Here is an 18,983-nt window from a genome sequence, read left to right on the forward strand (position 1 = left end):
ACATCTGAAATGGAGCACTTTTCTCTGTAAGACTTGTAAGGCTTGTGCAGACCACAAACAAAGGACTGGATGGGTTTATTTCACATTGTGTGGGTCTGTAGACACTCAGGTTACCCAGATACATGTTCAACAACACTGTTCCAAGTGTATTTCTCAGAATATGTCCCCTTTAAGGCAGAAACCTATGGCTGCAGATGTTCTGCCTGATGTTTGTGTGGCTGATATTGACAAACATTTGCTGTTCAGATTTGTTAATTGTGTCTTTTAATATCTAGTGATGTTTGCTGCTCGCTGTTTGTGTGAAACTCTGTTATTGGCGCTGCTGCAAACAGGGACAGTTTTATGTCATCTGTCAAATTAAGACAAAAGAAAGAAAAGAGTCAATTAAAACAGACGTGCATGAAGAGCGTGACATCTTTATTAAGATGAAGACTTATTGAGTTAACAGTGAAGTGTATTCAGCATCATGACATCCAACCACACGGTTTACAGTTTTTAAATGACATCTTGAAGAAAAGGTTTGTCATCCTTCAGGACTGATGGAGCTGCTATTTGCATGAATGAAAAACTCATTGCAGGCGACAGTGAGAGCAGCAACCAGAACGACAAACTCCTGGAACTCCACCTCGCCGTCTTTGTTTTCGTCCAGGTCAGACATGATCTTATCCACCACCATCGGGTCCTTGCTGGCCTGAAACAGACATACAAGAGGTTTTGACACAAATTCAAAAGCTCTGCATCGGTCTGTAAACCTTTCTGCGTTCTAACCTCTCTCCATTTTTCAAAAGCATCTCCAATATTGATCCTAGTTTGAACACGTTTCTGCTCGTGGAGCTTATTAGAAACATGCAGAGGCTTTTTAGGTCGGGTACAATCACTTCTATCTGAACCACTTCTCTTGAACACTTCCATCGCTGCAACACCTGTTGGTTTGACCTGATAACTGCTCTCATATCTGACAAACCGAGGGGCATCCAAAACGGCCGTGTGGGGGTGCCTTAAAACCGCCTACCTTCTCTGGTCCAAACAAATCCAGAGCATTCAGGACCAGAATCTAAAGTTAGAAGGAGGACATACTGGCTGCTGCATTGTTGTCAGAGAAGCCAGCACTTCAACATAGCATGTTTCCTTAATGTCTGATCATATAGTAAGGTCACTTTATCATCTCACTCTCTACACATCTCACTGGTTATCTTTGGTTCTTACAGCTTCATCACTCCTGTTCTAGTTCACGAGAAGACAGGTACTCACAGACAGGAAGAGTTCCGAGAGTTCCCCCTGCAGGAGGTTCTTCAGCTCCGCTTTGCTCAGCTTGTACTTGTCTCCTTCTTTCCCAGAGTACGAGTGGAACACTTTGATGAGGTCCTCCATCGCGGACTGCAGCTGGGAACACATGATCGAGTCCTACAGTGGAAGCCTGGAAGGACAAAGTGAGAGGGTCGTTAGTGAAATGCACTTAATTATGAACTCAGTTCAGGTTGAAAGTGGGGCAGTCAAATGATTTCAATTGTAAATCACATTGCATTGAAAATTAAAAACAGTTAGGCTTTTCTTTTGAATTTTTATGCTGTCTTAAGATGAGTACTTTACTTCCTGTCTGCTTTTATTTTGAAATAAAGTAAGGCCCTTCCTGTAGATGGAAGGTTAGGACATTAAGTTCAGCACAGCAACAGGAAGTTGTTAGGGATCCCAAAATGAGGTCAAACAGCTCAAAGGAACGGTAACAAAAGGTCAATTTGTGATGTCAGAACTTTGGACTCATCACAATCAGAACTCAAAACAGTCTAACCTGAAAACCTATAATTAATAGAAATGTTTTAGTGTCAACACATTTCTGTCCTGTCCTAAGAAACAGATGAGCAAAGCATTTATATCAGGGCTTTCAGAATTAGACGCTTTAATCAGGATAAAAAAATAAAATGCGCCAAAATTAATCAGTTTGTGTCAGTCCAAGCTTTCATTAAAAGAAGCCGATATGTTCTAAATTAATCTGAAGGCTCTGAAAGTCGCAGGTTGCTTTGAGTCATGTCCGTGAAATCAGTTGAAACATCTACCCGACACCTGAGAAGCTGCTGCATGGGGGGAGGGGGGGCCGAGTCACTCCACCCCCCACCTCCATGAACCAGCGGAGGACAAAAGGACGACCTCCTGCTGATACAGATCTCTGGCTTGCATTAAGTAACATTAACTAGCTGCTGAGGTTTGAGCGTCTCATTTCATCATTAAGACTTGTCAGATTGTTATCGATGGATATGAGGAGAGACGTGCTCTCATCAATGATGCAGCTCCTCCACCTGTCTGTGCGGGAGAGTAAACAGCTCCAAATCTGCAGATACGCTGCATCCCTCTCCCGACTGAAGCTACGCCATGATCCCTTCATTTGCCTCCATAATTGCTCTTAATCATTTATTCCTGCTGCGATCAGGGAGCTCATTAGACGCCTTTGAATGTCGAATGCAAAGCTGGTGTTAATTAACTGATTCAGAGAGTAAAGCAGGAGCATGCAGACTTTAAATGTCAGTCTAATCAGAATGATAATAATGTTAGCTGTTATTCCAGAACTGTCTCTCAGATCTTTTTAAAAATGTCATAGTGAATAAAATGAACCCAAAAAGCAGGAACTCACCTGAAGTCTGCTGCTGACAGGGTGCTGGTCTGATGGAAGTGGCTGCAGCTCTCTTCTCATCAGTTATATTGGCTCCTCTCACCTGTGTGCAGAATCTCAGAGGCCCCTCCCCCCCCCCACCTCCTGGACAGCAGTCACCTCACCTGCTGCAGTGCACCGTGCACAGGTGACCCTCCAGGCCATGTAAGGCAACAGCAGAGAGCTTTATGGCACCTGCACAGCACAGAGGGCCTTCTTTGTTTCTGTCTCTAAGAGCTCAGCTGTGACGTCAGGAAGATGGAAAGTTAGGAAAATGCACACGGATGCATAGATCAAGAGAGGACATATCAATGTATTTCTTTATTGTACGAGTCTGCAAATATGGCTGACATGTTAGTAAACCATGTCACATTGTAATATCTAATACTGTGCCCCCTGGTGGGCCGTGTGCGTACTGCAGGTGGGCCGCGAAAAGCCCTCCACCAAGTATAAAAATAAAATAAATATCACAATAATGATGATTTACCATGAGCCAACCCTTTAAGTTATAAGTAAGGCCTGTCATGACTATAATATCACATAATATTTTACTATCTGTTTACTAAACTTTTGTGTGTATCTTGCCATAATATCATGTTGTCATGTCCAATATTTTACCCTTACTGAAAGTGATAGTTGTAGTCATAACTTTTCTTTTAAAACAGGCCCTGCAGTAATTTTGTATTTCAAAGTGGGCCGCAACAGTGTTAAGTTTGGGAAAGGCTGCTCTAACTGAATATTTACTTGGGCTTTTTAATTGTTGTTGTCTTTATTGTTTATTTCATTGTCAGTATTTGTGTGTGTGGACACACATGTATGTGTGAGGTTGCTCCTTGTCAGAGCTCAGGCTCAGAGATTGAACAAACATGGAGAGGGCGCAGTTTAAAGGTTATTTAAACAATCATTTAATGACAACAAGTCGATATAGTCTATAAATCAGTTGTGGTTGCCATGGTGAATGTGTGTGGTGTTGAGGAGGCAAAACGAAGACAACAAACCAAAGTTGGTGATGACAAGAGACAGAAGCCAGCCCAGGTGCATGACATCAAATTAACAGGCTCCGCCCCTTTATACCTGAAGGCAACCTGAGTGGGGAGAGACACATGTTCCATGTGCAGCACTTTGATCAGCTGTTTTTAAATGTGCTTTATAAATGAATATGATTACTGAATATAATCAAATTACCTTTTTATCATTTCACAAACACAAAAACCTGCAGCTGTGTGGTGTTTTTTATTTTACCGCACATGTTAGACTGTTTCTGCATCAGCGCTGTGACTCAGTTCAGCCGTCATCACGTCTTTGTACATTCATTTTGATTCCATGACGGCTTAATACTGGTGTCCCAGTCTGTGAATTCACACTGCCTTATGTCGTTGTGGAACCGGGACATGTAGAGAGACAGTAGGAGGTCCACACACACACACACACACACACACACACACACACACACACACACACACACACACACACACACACACACACACACACACTGATATGCACCTAGAGCGCTGTGTTCCCCCGCTGCCATGAGGCATGTAGGTGATGCAACCATATGTATGCAAGGACAATATCAATATAGATACAAACTTAAATAAATGTCTGTAGTGAGCTGCAGGAATAAATGTTGGATTTATCTTTGTGTCAAAGTGACTTCATCATACTCTCTCCCTCCCTCTCTCCCTCCCACCCTCTCTATCCCTCTCCCTCTCTCTCCCCCTCCCTCTCTCTCTCCCTCTCTCTCTCTCTCCCTCTCTCTCCCCCTCCCTCTCTCTCTCCCTCTCTCTCTCCCTCTCTCTCTCTCTCTCACTCTCCCCCTCTCTCTCTCTCTCTTCCTCCCTCCCTCTCTCTCTCCCTCTCTCTCTCTCCCTCTCTCTCCCCCTCTCTCTCTATCTGCCCCTCTCTCTCCCCCTCTCTCTCTCTCTCTTCCTCCCTCCCTCTCTCTCTCCCTCTCTCTCTCTCCCTCTCTCTCCCCCTCTCTCTCTATCTGCCCCTCTCTCTCTCCCTCGCCCTCTCCCTCTCTCTCTCTCTCTCTCTCTCTCTCTCCCTCTCTCTCTCTCTTTCTATCTCTCTCTCTCTCTTTCTCTTTCTCCCTCTCTCTCTCCCTCTCTCTCTCTCTCTGATGAATGAAAGAGTCTCACAGGCTTCAGGACTGACGTAATTTTAATGCCTCTGACCAGTTTCTTTAAAATTCAGAACAAAAGAGGAGGAGCTGAGGAGCTGGAGGAGCAGCTGGATTGGTCGGAGGGGATGACGTCACAACCTCTCAATCCGTCTCTCATAGATTACCTCCTCCCGACACTAGGTGGTGATAGAGCTTTCCAACGAGCTCAGCAGTTGTATTCATTTTGATTCACTGTGAAACCTGATGAATATATGTTGAAGTAAACCTGACAACGTGAAGCCTTTTCTACTTCAGATGCTGCAAACAGGCCTGAGGGGACAGAGTGATGTCATCTCTGTCAAATGAAGAGGAAAAAAATACAAACAGACGTGCATGAAGAGCGGGACATCTTTATTTAGATTTAACAGTGATCTCTCTTTTGCAACAACACAAGGTACTGTCGGTGTTTAAGGTTTCTAATTATGTCAAGGGAAGGTTGTAGAATATGATCATCCCGTCGAAGCATGGTGCAGCTATTTGCCTTTTTTCTTATCCATGTCAACAAAGAATTCATTGCAGAGGACAGTGAGTCCAACGGCCAGAGCTGCAAACTCCTGGAAGTCCACTTCACCATCCTTGTTTCCATCCAGGGCACTCAAGATTTTCTCGAGCGCAGCGGGATCTTTGCATTCCTGAAACAGAAGATAAGATAAGATAAGATAATCCTTTATTTATCCCACAACGGGGAAATTTACAGTGTCACAGCAGCAAAGAGCAAAGACTGCAAACAAAAAGTGAACACAGTACACAATTTAAATAAACAATTAAAATAAAAAATTTACAAAAAAATAGATAGATACCACAATATAGATTTAAAAAAATAGATTAAAAAAAAAAGATCAGCTGAGAGCTGCAGTTTTGACAAAAATGTAGTCAGAATATTCAGTGTAACACAGACATGCACACAGTGCACATAAAGTGTAACATGTTATTGCACAAAGTGGTTTGATAGACATAATATAACATCAATATAACATTATTAATGAAGCACAGAAGGATTCACATCACAAATCAACGAGATCACATCCTTAGAATCGATAATGCACAAAATGCACACACAGCAAACACTGACATCTAAACAAAACACCAAAGAGATCTGAGGAGGAGAAGGCCCTGTCCCCCAGGACCGCTTGTAAGTCCTGCAGGGGGGGCGGGTGAGGAGGTTTTCATCAGCAGACATGAGAGAGTGCCGGTGGAGACATGTGGGGGTCGGGGTGGTGGGGGGGAGGGTCGGTGGAGCCAGGTTATGGAGGGTGATAATAAGGAGTTTGAAGTGGGTACGCTGGAGGATTGGAAGCCAGCGGAGGTTATGACGGACGGGAGTCATGTGGTCACGGGTTCGGGAGTGTGTGAGAAGGTGAGCAGCAGAATATGGTCTCAAACCCTCTTTTCAAGTTTGGTTCAACAGAGCGTGATCTTAATCTTTGTGAATTACGGTTTGATTTAGTCATGTAAATATTAGTATTTTCTTATTATGTTTATTGTTCATATTTAATTCATTGTGTGTGTAAGCATAGCTGGCCAATACATCTGATTCTGTTTCTGATTCTGATTTAGGGGTTAATCACTCCAGAGAGAATCACTCCCATGATTCCCCGCCAGCCACGACGACATATTTTGTTATTGTTTTGATTGAGAGCCCCCTGGTGGCAGAATTTACATACTGTGCCTTTAAATAAATGAGAAGATGAAAACACACAAAATCATGTGGAACAAATCACCAAGAGTCAACATGTTGAAGCTTGATCCAAAGCAAACTGGACATAAATCTTTAAGATCTCTTCAAGATCTAAGTCCAGCTGCCCTGGGATCAGGCTTCGATTTACCGTGACCTGGATGGGTGACGGAGAACCTGCACAGACTGGAGTCAACGAGATACCCACCGCCATTAATTCGGCGAGTTCCACCTGCAGCAGGGTCTTCAGCTCCCCTCTGCTCAGCTTGTACTTGTCACCTTCTTTTCCAGAGTAGGTATGAAACACTGTGATGAGGTCGATCATACATTGCTGCAGTTTGGAAGTCATGTTTCTGTCGTACAGTTGAAGCCTGGAAGGAAGAAACGAACAAAGTTAAAATATTAATTTCAGGAGCAGGACAACGCCTAAGCACGCCTTCAATCACCTGACAAGCCCACTCACACCGAGCCGTCCCACACCACCCTGTTTGTCTCAGTTCTAACCAACCTCCCTCCCCCCTCCTCCCTCTCATCCATCCCCCCTCCTCCCTCTCATCCATCCCCCCCTCCTTCCTCGTCCTTTTGAAGTCGAACGAGTGTTTCTGTGAGTTTTTTGTTTGGACTTTCTTTTACACAGCTGAGCGAGAGGAAATATCCAGAACGCAAGAGAGAGAGAGAGAGAGAGAGAACTTCTAGAAGCATCATTTTACTCACAAAAAACTTAAGTAGATATAAGGCAAGGCAAGGCAAGTTTATTTCTATAGCACATTTCAACAACAAGGCAATTCAAAGTGCTTCACACAAGACATCAAAAGCATCATGTCAGAGGAAAGAAAAGAAACATTAAAATAGAAAATGTAAAAATCACTGAAATTATTAAATCTGAAAATATATTCAAATAATAATAATTCAAATTAAATTAATTGAAGTAAAAATATAAAAAGAGTTAAAAGTTACAGTGCAGAGTTAAAGTTTAAAATCGTACTAAAATTGTTTAATTAAAGGCAGCTGTAAACAGATGTGTCTTCAACCTGGATTTAAAAGAGCTGAGAGTTTCAGCAGACCTGCAGTTTTCTGGGAGTTTGTTCCAGATATAGGGAGCATAGAAACTGAACGCTGCTTCTCCATGTTTGGTTCTGACTCTGTATAAAACTGTATAAACATTTCAATTCTTAGACATTCAAGAAGCAGAGTCGGGTTTTTCTACCACGGTGCATGAAGAGCGAGCGGCTCAAAGAGGTCAAACATCTCCAGCAGCTCGGGGGGTATGAAGATGAGGGTCGACCCCGATGAAGGCCACACGCTGAAGAACGTCAGTCTAATAAAGTTAATTAAGTTGATCTTCATACTACAAGTGCTGCTGGAGCGTTTTTGACCTCTTCACTTCTTAGACATTCACCAGGTTAGTCTTGATAACGGCTGCTATAATCTGAACTCCCGCTGCAACCAGGGAGCTCATTAAACGCCTCTCTCAGTGTCGACTGAAAAGCTTGAGTTAGCTAACTGTGGAAGAAGGTCGAGCATGAACTTTTAGGAAGCCTGTCACTTAAACATTACAATAATTGAAGCCGGACTGCAGGGACTCACCTGAACTCTCGCTGCTGAAAGGTGCTGGAGTGAGGGAGGTGGCCGGCGCTCTCAGCTCCGACGTTATATTGGCTCCTCTCACCTTTGTGCAAACAGATGACAATCTCAGAGTGCATCCTAAACAAACAGTAGCTGCATCACCTGCTGCACTCACCTGGAAGCGGAGGTGAGACTTCAGGCCATGTAAGGCAACAGCAGCCGGTTTATGGCTCCTACACAGCACACAGTCTGCCCCAGTTTTCCTGTGAACTCTTGACTCTATCCACACAAGACCATGAGCTGCGCCCATATAAGAGTGACTGTAAAGCATGTAAAACTCCGAGGAAGATAAAGAGTTAATGTCGTGCATTATTGGAACATGCAGAGAAAGAGAGAGAGGGAGGAGGAGACACCTGTTGGTTTCTTTATGCAAGGCAAAGCAAGTTTATTTCTATAGCACAATTCAACAACAGGGCAATTCAAAGTGCTTCACACAAGACATCAAAAGCATCAAGACAGAGGAAAGAAAAGAAACATTAAAATAGAAAATGTGAAATTCACTGAAATGATTAAATCTGAATCTAAAAGAGTTTTAAAAAAAATAATAATTACAGTGCAGAGTAAAAGTTTAAATCTTATTAAAGCTGTTTAATGAAAGGCAGCTGTAAACAGGTGTGTCTTCAACCTCGATTTAAAAGAGCTGAGAGTTTCAGCAGACCTGCAGTTTTCTGGGAGTTTGATCCAGATATAAGGAGCATAGAAACTGAACGCTGCTTCTCCGTGTTTGGTTCTGACTCTGAGGACAGAGAGCAGACCTGTCCCAGACGACCTGAGCGGTGTGGATGGTTCGTAATTAATCAGGAGGTCACTAATGTATTTTGGCCCTAAACCATTCAGCGCTTTATAAACCAGCAGCAGGATTTTAAAATCTATTCTCTGACAGACTGGGAGCCAGTGTAAAGACCTCAGAACTGGACTGATGTGATCCATTTTCTTGGTTTTGGTGAGGACTCTAGCAGCAGCGTTCTGGATCAGCTGCAGACCTCCTTTATGCAGCTATATGAGTGTTCAGATTAAAGGCTCAACTTGAAGAAAACTATACCCCATTTAAACATCTAAAACTGTGCAACAATTAATATCTTAAATCATATTTTCCACCATACTGTGCATTTGTATTTGGGGATGAATGTGAACATGTTGATATAGGTCATCCAGTGTTAAGAGCATCACATCTGGCAGTCAAGAGGGATGACATAAACGGGGTTACGTATGTAACTATGGTTCTATGAATCCAGGAGGACCCTCAGATCTGGCAGTCGATCGTTGTGGCTTCATGAGAAGAGAGAAGATTCTGCAGTAACAGATCCTCCGATGGCGCTGGATAACAGACGATCCCAGGGTCATCAGGGGTCACAAGGGACTTGGTGGGTATATCTACTCAACCTGCAGATATCACAGACTGTAAAGATGAATGTTTGAAGACTCAGTGACGTCACCCGTCTGTTCCTGCAGGGGGCGCTGGAGTCCCATCGATGGCGGTCTCCATGCTGGAAATGCTGTCTCAGCCTAACTTTCAGTCAACCTAACGACAGGCTGAGAGCTGGAGCTGAGGCGGGTTTTAAACCTCCTGACAAACCGTTACCGGCGCCCACCTGTCAATAAGGCCAGCTACACGCCTTATCTTATCCTTCATCAAATCAAAACGGATGAGTCATCAAAAAATTCAACCCCCGTACAGTGTGTGTCCATCGAGACATGAGCTAATCAGACCTATTTAGTTTTTTGAACTAGGCTGTAAACATGTTAATCTCTGCTGTAAAAACAGGCTTTTTAGAATGGGTGTGTATGTGACTGTGCTTCTGCAGCCAGCCTCTGGTGGACACTCAATGAACTGCAGGGTTTTGCATTTTTCAACAGTGCAGATACATTATATTTCATTCAGTGTATAAAGAAGCGCCTCTGGCTGTCTCCGTTTTTTTCCCCCCCTCTGCGCTCAGCTAAAGCAGTTTGCCAAAAACTAGAAGTTTCTGGATCCCTGAGTGACATTTTCCTTTAACACTGCAGAAACATATTCATGAAGCTGGATGAAACATTTTCTTCATTTTTCATTGCAGAGTTTCTTCCTGTGCTCATTTCACTATAGGCTTAACTTCCACTTACTGTGTGACTAATGCTTTCCTGCAGAATCATTTGCAATTAAGGGAGTGATTGTGCTTGAAACAATCTACTTGCAGCGCAAAGTAAGCACGGGCCAGCGGTCTAAAGTGCTCTGTTCAGTGGATGCAAACCCAGGGTTGATTTACATCACTATCTCCAGTATGAGCAGTTTGAAGACATTTGCATGACTCTTGTTAAAAATTAAACTTCAGGCCTCGTTCCTCCAAAGCAAATAACTTTATAATGCAGCAATGCAGAGAAGCAAACGTCACAGCACTTAGTGGCTTTTATGCTTTCCACAATAAAGCAGAAATGTATTTAATAAACACTGCGTTCTATGTTTTTTTAATTTCTGAAAATCTCAGTTGAGTGATTTCCATGGTCTTACTTCGCTGGCTGACGAGGGCCACAGACCTGCAATGACTGATAGGACTTTCAGTAGAAAAACTGAGCAAATTCAGAAACGTTAAGAATACAAAACGACTGAAACGTGCTGCAGAATGCCCAAACAACATCAAACACCCGGACAAATACATAAACAATGTAAGATATAAAAAAAAATATATTCAGAGAACGTGAATATAGACAAACTCTTCAAATCAGTCTTCAGCAAAGGTGCTCCAGGCCTGTAGGGGGCGCTCATTGGAACAGTTTCTTATTAATGGGAGAGAGTGAGGGAACGAATTGGGAGGCAAAGTTTGATAAGTTTGATGATGAAGAGCAACTTAAGCTAGTCTGGCCTGGACTCACACACGGGAGATGAGACAGCTGGGGGGCAGGCAACACAGGGATACATGGAGCTACAGTAGCTGCAGAGCTAACTGAGCTCCGCTGCAACCTCCCCCTTTTGGCTTTGGATTGCAGGTGATTGGAGTTGCAAGGCCTGCAGTGGGAGATGTGAGCAGTCCCAGCGTTTCCCCCAAGACCAAAAGAATCCACAATCACTTTAGAGAACATGCTTGGTGCTTCCCTTGCCGGGTTCGGCTCCAGGAATCCCGGGAACAGCATAACTTTAATTCACAAAATGCATTCACTACATTTCACATTTCAGAATCAGGTTTATTATGAAGTCGGTTCACACTGACAAAGAATCAGTTTGGGTGTTTTGGTGCAATAAGAATAAATATCGGAGAAGAATAAAAAAAAGCAAGAGGCTAAAAAACAGCAGAAGCACTCCTTAAAAAAATATACTGATCAATATAAACGTAAAAACATGCAGCTACAGGCTGATAACATCATATGAATACAAAACATCCAGATCAATTTGGTGTCAGAGAGATTTAACCGTCTCTCTGCGGGCCGGTCAGGACAATCAGCCTGATTATAAAAAGTTAGAGGGTGCCCCCTGCTGGCCGATACAGACTCTGCAAAAGGCCTCACATTCAAACAAATGAATAAGAGTACGAGGAGAAGAAGTCCTTTTGACCTTTTTCACCTCCCTTTGGTATCAGGTGAGTTCTGTATAAAAAGTTCCCTGAAGGTTTTAAAGGAGCTGGTTGAACATATTTAAGTTTAATTCATCCAGACAGAAAAATAACAGAGCTACCTCTGAGCTAAGCTGCACAAGAATACAATCTTAAAACAACAAAGACGTCCTCTCTGCACGGCTCAATCATAAAATGTTATAGACTTCATCTGTATTTGTGTTTTGTTAACTTGGGCTTTCTTCTTCTTTGTGTCTCTACACCCACCCAATCATTTGCTCCGAGGTGGGCCGTGCACATCGTTAGGTGTAACGGGAACAGGAGAGTTTGAACTTTCATGATCTCATACCTCAGAGGGCCGAGTCTGTAACCGAGCCGCGTGCGATCACAATGCGCCTCCTGTCACCACGTCCGCCTGGCACCTCTCTTGTTATCCGGAGAGCCACACGGGGAGATCTCGTTTGAGCTGTCAAGCTTTCTTCTTTTTTTTTTGGCCTGTCAGCGCCTGTCAGCAGGGCGCCCGGCCCGAGCACACTCAGAGGGAGAGCGGAGCAGAGGGCATCAGGCCGGCTGCTCGGGGATAACATGACAGAATGCCACGGGGCGGAGCGGGATTGGGTTGTTGTCTGTCATCATAATGAGACGTTGGCGTTTGCTCCCAGCTTGACATAACTCGCACACAAAAGGTTACCTGAGTTTGAGACAATTCTGAAGGAATGTAAGCTGTCCTACAATCCGAACTTTTTGACCTTTTGGTCAGAATGCCACAGCAGGGATGTGTATCTGATTGGAGAGCTCACAGTTATTCATTTTATTAATCTTGTTTTTTGGTTCTGCATTAAGCTGAGCTTCTTCTGCTTTCCTGTCCACCACTTCAGAGCCAATCACAGACGAGGCTATGCTTCTAACGCTGTGTCTCCCCTCTCTTGTCACCGATGGCTTTCCCAAAACGCTCTTCAACTGCGCCCAGAAAAACGGCTGCTGGCTGACCTGCTGGGGCCACTCCAGGTATGTCTTGGTGCTCAGCATCTTCTTCAGCTTGCAGTATTTGCTGGGCAGGGAGCTGGGGTCGAGGGGCTCCTTCACCACCAGTATGACATCGTTGAAGGTCTTTCCCATCGCCCTCTGCTGAGCAAAGTACAGCTCGTAGTTGCACCACTCGCTGTTGACGAAGTGCCGAGAGAGGACAAATATCACCTGAGGACAGAGAGAGAAAGACACAGGATAACATGTTTAATATGATGAGCTACATGGATTATGTAGCTCAAATAATTACTTTTCATGACCATATTTGAGAAACAGGACAGTGAAGAGAGAGAGAGAGACCGCAGGGAATGACACGTCACAGGTCGAGTTAGAATCCAGGGCACCCGCCCAAGGACTTCGGCCTCTGCATGCTACATCGGGTGCACAAACTAACCACTAGGCCACCCTACGCCCCTTCATCTGACTTTCTGACACTGATTTTAAACTCTAACCAAAACCACGCCTGGTCATGGTTATTTTCCAGTGGAAACCTTCCTTGCCCAACACATCAGCTGATCTAACACTGAGTTCCTCAAAAGAACTGCCTGTCAGAGCGAGCTGGCAGGTTTCCATCTGACTGTTTCCTCTCAAACGTTACTTTAGGGTTTTGTTACTTGTGCAAGTCTTAGATGGTGTAATGAGTGTGCCAGTGTGACAACATGCTGGCATGTGCAAGTCTGTTTACCTTCCGGCTGCTTTCAATGTTGTCAATGATGTTATCAATGATCCACCTTCCTGGCATGAAGTCCCGCTCATGAATACAAAGGCGGTAGGGGTTCTTGTCACTCTCCAAACAGGGTAAGAGCTGATCCCTCACCCAGTCGGCATCAGAGTGGCTGTAGGAGATGAAGGCATGATATGTGAAACTTCCTGCTTCCCCTGCTGCCTTCTCCTTGTGAGCTCTGTATTTGGCCCTGATGATCTGAAAGGTCGCTTTGGTGTACCACGGCAGGTCAAACATGTAGCACATAAGCATCAGTATGAAGATCACCAGCGCTGTGGTGGCAACGCAGATGATGATCACAAGTCTGATGTCGCACGCCACTCGACTTGGTAGGTATTTGGAAACGACCTTGTTTAGGAAGGCCTCCGGGTAGTAGCACTTGTAGTTCTCCGGCCAGTCTGTGAGGTTGATCTTTCCTTTGGTTGTCGTATACTCGACGAAGGCATGAAGCTCACAGGTGCAATGGAAAGGGTTGTTCCCCGCTCTCAGGCGAGACAATCGGGGCATGTCCCTGAAGGATGCTTTGCTGATGACGCCAAACGAGTTCCCGTCCAAAGCTAGCGACTGCAGCGATGGACTTCTCCACTGAAAGGGGATGAACTTGATTTTGTTCCCACTAAGGAGCAGCTCTTTCAGGCTGTTGGCTTTCTCAAAGTACGTCATGTCCAGCTGGTCCAGGTCGCAATGAGACAGGTCCAAGTATTGCACCGTGGTGGGCAGACAACGCAGGGACTCACTTTCAAACCGGTTGTGGTGAGCGATGAACCGAGTTATACTCTTCTGCCAGACGCAGTCTCGACTTTTTCCAGCAGCTCCCAGTCTGTTGTTGCTAACGTCCAACTCCTGCAGCTGCTGGAACTCCCTCGTTAGAGACGACAGGTCTCTTAAGCTGGTCAGGTCATTGGTGCTCAGTGTGAATGTGTGCAGGTTCGGCATGGCGCCCTTGTATTGACAGCGTTGGTTAAAGATGTAGTTGTCCTGTAGTCGATTGTTGGAGACGTCCAGAATCTCAACAGCCGACATCTCCGCCCAGGCGTCGCACGGCACAGAGTTGAAGTTCACATACTGAATAGACAGGTGCTTGATTTTGTTGAACCAGGTGAAGCGCCAGTCGAAGCGCAGCACATCCGGGTTGCTGATATACCTACAAGAAAAAGAGATGACATTTTAGAGATAAAGGGAGAGACATGTTGACATCAGACATGAGACATCAGACATGTTGTTGCGGGAGCCGGGACCTTCCGGTTGAGAGACGAATCAAACATCCCCTAAGGTACTGTATTTCCCTAAAACTTTCCCTAAAATGAGAAGCTACTCACCAAAGATCCAGCTCATCCAGAGCTAGATCCGTGATACTGGAGTCTCCTCCACTATCGATGAACGTGGGTGAGCGGGCGAAGTCGATGTACTGAAGTCTCAGATTTCTGATGGAGGCGACCTCTAGGTTCATCAACGCCATACGCAGGAGATTCTCATTGAATTTCCCTCTGTGGAAGACGAGCTGCTGGGACGTGACGTATCTTAAACCCTGGAAAATGTCGTCCGTTCCCATGTAGTACGTGAACTCAAACAGGTTTCGGAACTGGATGACGCTGAAGGTCTTGTTGGCGAGGTCACGCAGCATGTGATGCAAAGCGTCAGGCCGTTGATCTAAGGCCATGTCAAAGCCCATCTGCAGCGTCTGGACGACCTCTAAACTCCCGGGCTCGTAGTAACTCAGGTTAGAGGAGCATTTGATTGCAAAGCCGTGCAAACGCATGTTTTTCAGGGGCTGGAAATCGGCTTTCTTTAGACCCATCACCAAAGGGCCGCCCATCGACAAAACTTTGAGATGGACCAATTTGGAGAACCTCTCATCCAGAGTGGCGTGTTCATAAAGGTTATTCGACATCATGAGCTGTTTCAGATTTAGAAGCGGAGTCAGGGCGGTGGCAGGGATTTCCTGCAGGGAGTTATTAAAGATGTCAAGATGCTCCAGCAGCTTGTTGTTTTTAAAGGCTTCACTGTCGATGTGGGAAATGTTATTAAACTTCAGCAGGAGGACACGAAGCCGAGGGAGGCGGAGGAAGTCGTCGGCGAGGACAGCTTGGAGCTTATTGGAGGAGAGGTCGATCTCTTCCAGCGTGGGTGGAAATTGTGTCCACGGGACACTTTCCAGCTGTCGACCCAGACAGTCTGCAGAGCGGCCGGAGTTGTAGATGCGACAGGGTCCTTCCACGGCGGTGGTGTTAGGGCGTGAGGGTGGAGTCGGGGATGTGAGTGCTCCAGGAAGCAGGGCGGTAAGAAAGATCCATTTCCAAATCATTGTGGCAAACTGTAAAACAAAGAGACAAGGAAAGGTCAAAGGTTAAAATTAACTCAACTCTTTAATCAAATACTTAATGAAAGCCATATTCACCAGATAAACATCTAATTTCTTGATATTGGCCTAACTGACCCCTCAATGACCTGTGAGTTTTGATTCCTGTATTTGATCATGTCTATAAACCCCTCTATTTCAGCCCTGCTCAGAAAAGGCTGTTTCTGTGTCTGTACCTTTAAATATGTAAATGAGCTGTGTCTGACCACGCCCCCTCTCTGGAAGGGCTTGGGTGTACTCGGGCTTTCTCGTTCCATGTCCTATTGTCTACAGTGAGAAGGCAGACTCAGAGGGCAGAACAAACACCTAGCTGTGAGAGTGTCACCCACCTGGGGGAGGGGCTACTACCCTTTGTGATGTCACAAAGGGGAAAATCTCCAAACGGCCTGTTTGAGCACACATTTTCTGAAAAGTGCAGCAGGCAGAAGACGGAGAGGATGGACTTTTTTCATCATTGGGGGGATTGTAGACAGACTAGGGACACATATACGATTCACTTCATTGTCCCCTTGAGGAGATTTGTCTTGGATTCACAGTGCTGCCAAACATTCAGCAGCTTCCACACCTTTAAACTCCAGCGATGCTCAAGATTATCATTTAAAAATGACATCAACAGCAAAAATACCACAGTCATTTGGTCTAGTTTAGTTTTGCATTTTTTTTTCATAGCGCCCGCTCCTCAACCTTTATCTACACCGCCGCTCCGAGCCTGCTCAATGTGTGTGGCCTCATGTGGAGGAGCCGTCCAGCTTTATAGACCCTGTTAGACAAACAGCGAGCTCAGTATATCATAGGTCATCATGCCAACAATCAAAATAAACCCGAGCAGGCGATCAATAACATTTTCCTTTTTATAAAGTATGAGAACTGAATGGTACAACTTGACGACAGCTGCAGAAACACAAAAACAGAGATTCAGAAAGGAGTTTTGTTTGTAGATTTTCTGAATAGATAGATAGATACTTTATTGATCCCGAGGGAAATTCAAAGCATCCAGTAGCAGGTTACAAAGACGTACATGACATGAAACATTTGTTACAAATTAACCACAAAACACGACGCCCCCCTCCCATACATATATATTAACCCGAAAAAAAAGATTTAAAAAATACCCCTAGATGAATCAAACTTAAACCTGTGCAATTAAAAATAGACTTATACAAGAAATGTACATAACATGTGCAGGGATAAAAATATATGTGCAATTTAAACAAGAACCTATAAACAGTTGAGGAAAAAAAATCTGTAATATAAAAAATAAAATAAAAAAGTGTTGACCTTCTGAAGTTGTGTTGTTAATATATGTACAGCAATGTTTAAAAAGAAGATAAAAAAACAGACATTAAATAACAGGCAGTGCAAACATTAAAGGTGCAAATGTTATATTTATGGTAAAGTCAAAGATCAAAAGCAGAGAGCTGTTCAGATACTGAGTTTGATTTCATGATCCAGGGACATGTGAGCCAATGTGATTCTGTATGCAACGTCTTCTGCTCCCCCAACACGGGTTTGATTTGATTGCTTTTGCTATTTCTGCGGAGAGGTCAGGTCAGGATCATCTTCTTTGGGTTAATAAACGTCAGCCTGTGTGTGCAGAGTAGCCGGCGTCTTCCCTCCTTAGTGTATTAAACATCGTCTGGGTGATAATAAAAGCAGCTGGGATGCTTCTTCACCAGAAACCAGAAACACACCTCGGCTATCTAATCTGGTCAACAGTGGACAGCTGTTCCTGGAAACTGACTGCAGATTAAATGAGCATCAATAATATTGACTCAGATAAACTACAAGCAGAGTTGTAAAGAGATGGCGTTCAGCCAAGCGGGCGATAACAGAAGCTTTGGGAATCGATGACATGCTGTCTCTGACGGTTTGAAAAGGTTTCAGGTAGCCAGATCACAGGGGACCCTTCTCGCCCCCCTCCCCAATTCCCTCCAGCTACAGAGCCCCAAAGGCACAGGGAGACACCGCCAAGAAATCCTCTACAGACCATATTTCTATGGCGGCCATGTTCCTGTGACGTCACGCTCAGGCTGTGTAGCTCACAGCTGATGTGAGAACGCAGCAGGATATAATCAGGAGAATTTACCTGGAGCGAGTGGGAACACCCCGCTCCTGCTTATTAAGATTACGATAAAGATTTACTTTTATTGATCCCCGCAAAGGGAAATTTCAGTTTTTACACTCTGTAAGTCATGAACACACACACAGGCTGAAATATACACATGCAGAAACAGGATCCTATGGACATGCACTAATGGAGAGAAGCCAGAGTGCTACTGCCGCCCTAAAGCGAGCACTGCGGCAGCTCCAAAAGCGTTTGTTCCTGTTAGTCATTCAGATCACAACATGTAAAAACACCAATACAGGACTTCCACTCTGACCTCTAAAGCTCTGATTGGTCCAGGTTCCATGAGAATCAAACGGCCCATAACTAACCTTCGACTACGGGTCACCTCGCTCTGCAGACATTCCAGTCTGGATCCGTCTGAAGGTGCCTCGGGAGAGTCTGAAGGTGCCTCGGGAGAATTCCTCCAGAAGTCAACTAAAGCTGTTCCTGACCTGCATTCGTGGTCAGGAACCACCTTCATGGTTTGGCTTTAACCCGCCTTGACCAACACACACAGGACGCTCACCAAAGGAGCCTCCTCCTCCTACTCCTCCTGATGTATCAAAGCATCATTCAGCCCATCCTCTTATACTGTCACAAACTGGGTCCATCTTACATTACCAACACCCTCACCCGACCTCGCAGCATTGATTAGTAAACGCCATCACACGCTTTGCTGACACAATAAAACAGGACATGACGCCCCCCACTGAATCAGCAGCTCACTCCTCGACCCTCCGAGTGAACAAACAGAGCAGGAAGGCTCGCTGATCCCTGAAGCCAGAACTGACCTTAACATCAGCCGTATGTGTGTGTGTGTGTGTGTGCGTGTGTGTGTGTGTGTGTGTGTGCGTGTGTGCGTGTGTGTTAGTGTGTTTGTGTGTGATAATTAGACGAAGGTGAATCCAGTCAGGGATGTTAATAAAAGACTTGTTTTGAAATCAACGAGCGAACTGAAACATTGCGAAAGGAATGGAGATGCATACCAGAGAAGATGTTGGTTGATAAGCGAGCAGCTCCCACTGTTTAAAAAGCTTCCTGTTCTGAGGCGTTAGCAGAGTCGTCTGTGCTGAACGGGGCCGCGGTCTGAAACGCTGCATCGGGTTCTCTGACGGGATCACTGTGGGCCGCTTCTGT

At 44.8% G+C, this 18,983-nt stretch overlaps 2 protein-coding genes across 2 annotated transcripts; both read right to left on the reverse strand.

Moving 5' to 3' along the window:
* Positions 1–400: 400 nt before the first annotated feature.
* tlr18 (toll-like receptor 18) lies at positions 401–18,967 on the reverse strand. Its single transcript, XM_061049396.1, has 10 exons — positions 18,833–18,967; positions 14,700–15,694; positions 13,342–14,524; positions 12,396–12,827; positions 8,212–8,224; positions 8,071–8,152; positions 6,635–6,854; positions 5,345–5,440; positions 1,252–1,404; positions 401–691 (listed from the first exon to the last, which is right to left on the reverse strand). The coding sequence occupies exons 1-10, from the start codon at positions 18,944–18,946 to the stop codon at positions 524–526; spliced, it is 3,456 nt and encodes a 1,151-aa protein (XP_060905379.1). The 5' UTR covers positions 18,947–18,967; the 3' UTR covers positions 401–523.
* Positions 5,143–8,215, reverse strand: LOC132983478 (protein S100-A1-like). Its single transcript, XM_061049797.1, has 3 exons — positions 8,071–8,215; positions 6,692–6,854; positions 5,143–5,440 (listed from the first exon to the last, which is right to left on the reverse strand). The coding sequence occupies exons 1-3, from the start codon at positions 8,184–8,186 to the stop codon at positions 5,282–5,284; spliced, it is 438 nt and encodes a 145-aa protein (XP_060905780.1). The 5' UTR covers positions 8,187–8,215; the 3' UTR covers positions 5,143–5,281.
* Positions 18,968–18,983: the final 16 nt, after the last annotated feature.

Source organism: Labrus mixtus, chromosome 11 (genome assembly GCF_963584025.1).
Source record: "Labrus mixtus chromosome 11, fLabMix1.1, whole genome shotgun sequence".
In the NCBI taxonomy this organism is placed as follows: Eukaryota; Metazoa; Chordata; class Actinopteri; order Labriformes; family Labridae; genus Labrus; species Labrus mixtus.